Source organism: Manacus candei, unplaced genomic scaffold (genome assembly GCF_025592945.1).
Source record: "Manacus candei isolate 608988 ecotype Guabito, Panama unplaced genomic scaffold, ASM2559294v1 h1tg000110l, whole genome shotgun sequence".
Taxonomy (NCBI): Eukaryota; Metazoa; Chordata; class Aves; order Passeriformes; family Pipridae; genus Manacus; species Manacus candei.
The window spans coordinates 298,934-307,065 of NW_026138158.1; the positions used below are offsets into that span (position 1 = coordinate 298,934).

Genomic DNA, 8,132 nt, shown 5'->3' on the forward strand with positions numbered 1-8,132 from the left:
GACCCCCATCCCGCTGTCCCCCCCCTTTTCTCTCCCCACGGAGCTCCTGCCCCAGCTCCCGCTCCCCCCTGGCAGGGGCTTTGGGAGCCCCCCTTTGCCTTGACCCCGGGACCCCTGCGGGGGGCAGTGGGGGCTGCCCAGGGCGGGCACTGGCCCAGGGAGATCGCCCCCCCGCCCCCGCGGCATCCGCTGATCGCGGCGCTTCCCCCGCTTTGGCCCCAAAGCGGCGCCTTTAAGGCCGAGTTTAAGCGCAGGGCCCGCGAGTTCAGCTCGGCCCGGCCCGGGGGTCCCGCCGCTCGGGCCCGTCCAGGGGGCCCGGGGGTGGCGGGGGGACCCGGGGCGGTGCCGGGAGGGGTCCCGAAGGGGATCCCGGGGCATTCCCGGCAATTCCCCCGTGCCCGCCCCCCGCGCTCCCTCGGCCACTTTCGCTTCCGCGTCTCCCGAACTGCGCCCAGCGGGGCCAGCGGAGCAGCGCGATGGCTCCAGCGCTGGGGCTGGGGGCGCTCCTGGCGCTCCTGGGGGTCTCGGGGGGGCAGCCCGAGGGTAAGTGGGACCCCCGGAATGGGCAACTCCTCAGCCTTTATTCCCGGGCACCGGCACTTCCCTGAACCTCCATTTCCGGGCACCGGGACCCCCCTGCACCCTCTCCCTCCGCACCGGGACCCCCCTGAATCCCGATTGCTGGGCACGGGAACCCCCTGAGCCCCCATTCCCGGAAGACTTCCCTGAACACCTATTCCTGGGCACCGGGACCCCACTGAACCTCCATTTCCGAGTACTGGGCCCCCCCCTGCACCCTTTTCCTCTGCACCGGGACCCCTTTAAACCTCCTTATTCGGCACTGGGACCGCCCAATTTCCAGTTCTGGGCACCGAGATCCCCCTGAACCCCCATTTCCGGGCACGGGAATCCCCCCACCTCCATTCCCAGACACTTGGACCCACCAGCACCCCCTCCCAGAGTGCTGGGACCCCCTAAACCCCCTTATCTGGTACCGGGACCCCCCCTGAACCCCCATTGTGGGCACAGAGACCCCCTCTGAATCCCCATTCCTGGGAATGGGAAACCCTCTGAACCCCCATTGCAGGCACAGTGATCCTCCTGCACCCCCTTATCTGTCACAGGGACACCCTGGAACCCCCATTCCTGGGCACTGGGACCCCCCTGAATCCCCTTGTCCTGCACCAGGACCCCCTGAACCCCCATCCCCAGCTCCAGGACCCCTCTGAACCCCCTTATCCCCAACAAATACCCCCCTGTATCCCTTTGCCTGCCAATTCCACCTCTCCCAGCCCCTTGATCCTCCCTTTTCCTTGACCCTGGGACCCCCTGGACCCCCATTCCTGCTTTTCCCAGCCTCCAGCCCCCACTTTCCTCAACACCGGGGACCACTGGACCCCCCCTTTCCTGGGCACAGGGACCCCCTGGATCCCCTATCCCGCCTCTCCCAGTCCCAGCCCCCCCTTTCCTTGAACCTTGGGCCTTTCCTAGCTCTCCCAGCTCTCCCAGTTCTGCTTCCTTGACCCTTGGACCTCCCAAACTCTTCAATCTCTGTGACCCCCCCAGTTCTCCACTCCCTGTGCTTCCTGCAGGGGGGTCCCAGGCACTGGGAACGCCCTCGACCGCAATTCCTGGGCACCGGGACCCCCCTGAACCCCCTTATCCTGCACCAACACCTTCCTGCACCCCCTTTCCTGGCCATCCTGCCTCTCCCAGACCCCCCTTTTCCCTCACCCTGAGACCCCCTGGACCCCCTTTCCTGCCTTAACCAACCCCTAGACCCCACTTTCCTCAACACTGGGAACTCCTGCTCCCCCCTTTCCTGGGCACAGGGACCCCCTAGACTCCCCATCTCACCTCTCCCAGCCCCTGCATCCCCTTTCCTTTATGCTGGGACCCCCTCCATTCCTGGGCATGGGGACCTTTCTGCTCCCCCCTTTATCCAGCACCCAGACTCCCCTGACACCCCTCTCTGGTTCTGGGACCCCCCTGCACCCTCATTCCCAGCCATTCTGGGTCTCCTCACCCCACGACCCCTCTTGCCCCAACACTGGGGCCCTCCCAGGCCCCCCTTTCCTGGGCACAGGGACCCCTGGATGCCCCATCCCACCTCTCCCAGTCCCTACACCCTCCTTTCCTTGGCCCTGGGATCCCCAAACCCCCTTCCCGGCTCTCCCAGCTCTCCCAGTTCCCCCTTCCCATGACCCCCCTGGACCCCCTAAATCTCCATGTCCCCCCAGTTCTCCACTCCCTGCGTTACCTGGATGTGATGGTGACGGAGCCCAGCCCGGGGATCCCTCAATACCTGTCCATGGGATATGTGGATGGGATCCCCTTTGAGCGCTACGACAGCGAGCGGGGCCAGACGGAGCCGCAGACGCCGTGGATGGCGGCCGGAGCCGAGCCAGGATATTGGGATAGAGAGACCAAGATCAATGAGAGGAACCAGCTCATTGCTACCACCGACCTGGAGACAGCGCGGGGCCTGTACAACTGGAGTGGGAGTGAGTGGGGGGAGCCGGGGAATGAGGGGATCTGTGGGGCTGGGATGTGGATCCAAGGCGCTCCAAGGGGCTGGGATGACACTCTGTGTGTCTCCATCAGACTCTGGGGCTCCATAGGGCTGGAATAGGGCTCCGTGGGGCTGGGACACAATTCCAGGGTCTCCATGGGTCTGATCCCACCCCCCCAGGTCTCCACACAGTGCAGCGAGTTTGTGGCTGTGACCTCCTGTCCGATGGGAGCGTCCGTGGATCCTTTCGGCAAGGCTACGATGGGCAGGATTTCATCTCCTTCGAGCTGGGATCCGGGAGCTTCGTGGCGGCCGATGGAGCTGCCCAGATCACCAAGAGGAAATGGGAACACGACGGGATCGTGGCAGAGAGACAGACACATTACCTAAAGAACATCTGTCCAGAATGGCTCAGGAGATATGTTGGATATGGGCGGGAGGCACTGGAGCGCAAAGGTGAGGGAGACAGAATTCCCATGGGAATGTGGCATTTGGGAATGTGGGATTTGGGAGGATGGAACTGAGGAACACCTGAGGAGCTCCCATGGGAATTCTGTGGATGAATCTGAGTCATCCACATGGGAATTCTGTGAATGGATCTCACTCGAATCCCATTCCCATGGGAATTCCATGGATGGATCTCACCATTATCCCATTCCAGAGCCCCCTGATGTCCATGTGTCCGGGAAAGAGGAACACGGGATCCTGACGTTGTCCTGCCACGCGTACGGATTCTACCCCGGGATGATCGGGATCAACTGGCTGAAGGGGGATGAAATGCAGGATCAGGAGACGGAGTGGGGCGGGATCGTTCCCAACAGCGACGGCACCTTCCACAGCTGGGCCAGGATCGAGGCGCTGCCGGGGGAGCGGGAGCAGTACCGGTGCCGGGTGGAGCACGCCGGAATGCCGGAGCCCGGGATCTTCGCCTGGGGTGAGGCTGGGAACGGGCAATGTGGGAACTGGGGGTTTGGGAAGGAGGAATTTGGGAGTGTGGGACAGTGGGACGGGGGTAACCCTCCCCCTGTTCCCCCTCCTGCCCCTCCTGCCCTTCCCAGAGCCGGAATCCGTCTGGAATTCCAGCCCGGTGTTGGTGGCTGTGTCCGTCATCACTGCCATCATCATCATCATCGGCCTCGTGGCAGTCGGTGTCTGGAAGCTCCGATCCGGTAACTCCCGGGATGGGGGTCGGCAAGGGGCACGGATCCGCCCGGCAGCATTCCGGGGATCCTGTACCACGGGTGCTGATCCCACTTTCTTTCCATAGGGAAGAGAGAGGGGAATGGATACGACCCCGCGCCCACCAGTGAGTCCCAGCAGCGTGTGTGGATCCAGATCCTCTGTGCAGGGATCCCAGGATGGATGCTGGGATTCCAGAGGGAAATGGGGGCCTAATGGCTGGAGTGGGATTGGAAGAGGATTGCAGCTCAGGGCAGGATTCCAGAGTGGGATCAGGTGGAATTGTGGACTGGGATCAGGGCTGGATTCTGGAGTGGGATTGGGGTGGGATTGGGGTGGGATGGACGGAGCAGGATTGGGTGGGATTCTGGAGCAGTTCCTACTCTCCATGGGCTCCACAGCTGGCTCCATCCCCTGGGATGGGAACAGGGACATGGTGACTCCTTTCCCCGCTCTCATCCCGGCAGGAATCATGGCCTGAACAGTCCTGGAGCTGGATCCACCCCTTCCCTCTCCCTGTGGAAAGGCAGGAGCTGCTGGCAGAGCTCATCCCCCTGCTCCTACCCACCCCGACTCCCCTGCGGCTCTTCCTGATGGATCAACTTCCTGCTTTTTCCTGTGTGAACCTGTCAGAGACTGAAACAGTCAATGATTTCTGCATTCTGGGATTGCCAGGAGACTTTGGGCGGCTTTTGCAGGACTTTGGCATTATCCCTCTGATGGGCAGCTGGGCCCATCTCCCCCTCCAGTGCTGCTGAAGGTGTCAAGCCCTGGAAAGGAGAGAAGAGCCGAGTTAACCAGGCCCCTCACGGGAACTCTGCTCTGGGCTGTCCGAGGTGTTGGGGGTTCATGGCATGGCCCATCAAAGCCCATCCCCCCTCTGCCAACCTTGGAAGGTGGGAAAAAGCCTTTTCCCTGCCCCTCACAGGAACTCTGTGCAGGTCTGGGAGATGTTGGGGGTTCGTGGCATGGCCCGGGACACTGTCCATGGATATAATAACTCATAATTTCTTGGAGTGTGGGGACTTCCCTCCCTCACCCCCAACGGATCAAGACCACCACTTCAACTGACAGACATGGGAGCTGCAACTCCCAAGTTCCATCGCTGGACCCCATGGGCAGTGACTATAGACATCTTTCCACTTTCAACTTTTCTTTCCCTTCCTCTCCCTTACCCTTCTCCTGTCTTTCCTTTCTTTCCCTTATGCATTTTCTCCAAAGGTTCTCTTTATGCCATATTGCTGTAGATGAGAGATGCAGATGATAACACCCAAAATGGCAACGTACCTGTTTACCTTTGAAACAAAATTGTTCTAAAATAAACCCTACATATGTAAGTTTTAAAACACTGATTATTCAGTGTCTTCTCTGTCTAATCCACCCCAAGGGATTTATTAATAAGAACCTGGGTTACCCTCCCCCTTTTCTGGGGTGGGTCGTAACGTTTTTGGTGTCAGGGACAAGGACCCTTTGGATGCGGTGGAGTAATCGGTGTAGTCCAAAACTGACACCAAGGGTGAGTCAAATGGTGACCGTCCCCACGTTGTGAAATTATAGTGATAGTTTTTCTCCTCTTGATGTGACCCGGGCACATCAGACCTGTTGAAAGGTTTCCTGGTGTAGGCTGGACCTGTTGAAAGGTTCTCTGGTACCTGGACCTGTTGAAAGGTTTTCCAGGAGAGAGTCAAGCCGACCCTCAGAGGGTTGAGGGGGAGAAAGACATTAACCTGAGCTGGGTTAATGTCTGAGTCAAAAGGAATGACATCAGACTTTCATGATGCAGTCATCATCACCTTGTATAAGAAGAAGGGAAATAAATCAGACTACTCAAACTACTGGGGTATTACTCTGCTCTCCATTGCTGGCAAGATCCTTGCAAGAATACTTTTGAACAGACTAATACCCGCTGTAGCAGAAGAAGTTCTACCTGAAAGCCAATGTGGTCTCAGAGCCAACAGGAGCCCCACAGACATGGGATTTGTTCTCAGACAACTGCAAGAGAAGTGCAGGGAACAGAACAAAGGTCTCTATGTAACCTTTGTTGATCTTGCCAAGGCTTTCGATACTGTGAGCAGAAAAGGTCTGTGGCAGATTTTGGAATGTTTAGGTTGTCCCCCCAAGTTCCTCAAAATGATCATCTCACTCCACGAGGATCAGCATGACCAAGTCAGATATGGCAATGCACTTTCTGAGCCCTTTCTAATAACTGATGGTGTGAAACAAGGCTGCGTTCTCGCACCAACCCTATTCACAATCTTCTTCAGCAGGATGCTCCAAAGGGCCACAGCAGACCTCGATGAAGAAGATGGGATCTACAGTCGATATTGTACCGATGGAAGCCCTTTCAACCTAAGGCGACTGAAGACCCACACTAAGACCTTAAACCATCTTGTCCAGGAGCTGCTTTATGCTGATGACGCCGCCCTCGTCGCTCACACAGAAGCAGCTCTGCAGCGTTTAACATCCTGCTGTGCTGAGGCTGCTGAGCTCTTTGGGCTGGAAGTCAACTTAAAGAAGACAGAAGTCTTCTATCAACCTGCAACTCAGGAAGTCTTCCGTCATCCCCATATCACCATTGACCAATCAGAGCTCAAATCAGTCCAGCAGTTTAATTACCTAGGCAGCCTCATCTCCTCAGATGGTGAGATTGACGGAGAGATGGACAACAGGTTAGCAAAGGCATGGAGAGCTTTTGGAAAACTCCATAAAAGAGTTTGACATAATAAACACTTGAAGAAAAGCACAAAGATCAGTGTTTACAGAGCCATTGTACTGTCTACTCTCTTATATGGGTCTGAATCATGGGTCATCTACAGCCACCACCTGCGACTCCTGGAACGCTTCCATCAACGCTGCCTCCGTACAATCCTAAACATCCCCTGGTCAGATGATGTGACCAATCCATCTGTTCTAGAACAGGCAGCAGTCACAAGCATTGAGGCCATGTTGCTGAGAACACAGCTGTGCTGGGCAGGGCACGTCTCCAGGATGAAGGACCAACCACCCCCTCCCTAAGATCGTGCTCTGTGGTGAACTTGCCACCGGCTGCCACAAGAGAGGAGCCCCGAAGAGGAGATAAAAGGACTGTCTGAAACAACATCTCAGCCTTGGCCATATTGATCTTCATCACTGGTCTAGTCTGGCCTCCAATCGGGAGGTCTGGAGACACCCCATCTATAACGCTGCTGCTTCCTTTGAGAACGCAGCAGGATCACTCTTGAGGAGAAAAGACAACGCAGAAAGAATCATGTCTTGTCGATCCCATCCAAGGAGTCTTTCTGCTCTGCCTTTTGCAACCGCTCTTATCTCTCTCGTATTGGCCTTTTTAGCCACCAGTGTGCTTGTAGCAAATGTGGGCAGAGCCCTTCCCAAATCTTCGTTCGCAAAGCCTGGTCATGAAAAAAATTTATCTCTTTAGAGTGTTTTTTCCCCCAAATCCAGACTGGGTCAGCAATTTCCAGCTCAACTGTGACATGGGAATGTTCCACCCATTTGCCTCTTGCTTCCCCAGCTCTGGTGGGGAAGGAGACATGCTCCCAAAAAAGCCTGTTATGTTTATCAGAAACTGCCTTGTTTCTCAATTTTGGGGTTCCTGTGGCTGCAGCAGCCCCTCCCAGGGCAATTTTGGGTTGGAATTTCCACAGCTCAGCACTTTGCATTTGGATATAAAACAGGAATAAGGCTTCAACTGCCTTTTCCTCCTTTCCCTGTTCAGCAGTCCTGGCACCTTTTGTGTGGGAGCAATCCCTGGATTAACTATTCTGGGAGCTGGGCTCAGGAGGTGAGAGTGATCTCAGGAGCCCACCACCAAATCTCAGGAGCTCCACCAAAATTTGGAGCCCAGTTCCCCAGCCAATATCAGAGCTGAGGCAGTCCCCACCCAGTCGTGTAAGGGAGGAAATTGTCATGATAAGAAGCACCATCCCATCTCCCTTCTTTTATCTGGCTCAAAACTCAGCTTCTCACTAAACAAAGGTTGATTTGTTGTGGGCACCCTCTGGGGCCCATGCCCTCTGTCCGTGGGCTGTTACTGTGCACATCGTCAGCAAAGCACCCACTGCTTTCGCAAATGGCTGATTGCTTGAGCCATTAACCATTAACATTTCAGTCTCACAGGGGACCCTCGGGACTGCCGACAGCCCAGAGAGGGGGCATGTCGGGGAGGGGGGGAGCCTGGAGAGAGGGAACCCCTGGGGCCCACAGCAGCTGAGGTGGAGGGAGCCCAGGGACCCTGAAATGTGGGGCCTGTAGAGGGGGGATCCCAGAGAAGGGGGAATGTCAGGACCGCTGGCAGCCTAGAGAGGAGGGGAGCACAGAGAGAGGGTAGCATGGAGAGGAGGGACTCCTGGGACCTCTGTTTGGGGTCATGAAGTTCATTATAAATTCCTATCAGGCTGAACAAAGGCACTGGACATGTGTCAGGAACTCTTATGTTTTATTG

General features: G+C 56.9%; 1 protein-coding gene across 1 annotated transcript; it reads left to right on the forward strand.

Moving 5' to 3' along the window:
• Positions 1–213: 213 nt before the first annotated feature.
• On the forward strand, positions 214–5,037 carry LOC127461637 (class I histocompatibility antigen, F10 alpha chain-like). Its single transcript, XM_051769642.1, has 7 exons — positions 214–543; positions 2,241–2,504; positions 2,693–2,968; positions 3,174–3,446; positions 3,571–3,681; positions 3,780–3,818; positions 4,159–5,037. Exons 1-7 carry the CDS (start codon positions 477–479, stop codon positions 4,170–4,172), a joined length of 1,044 nt encoding a protein of 347 aa, XP_051625602.1. The 5' UTR covers positions 214–476; the 3' UTR covers positions 4,173–5,037.
• Positions 5,038–8,132: the final 3,095 nt, after the last annotated feature.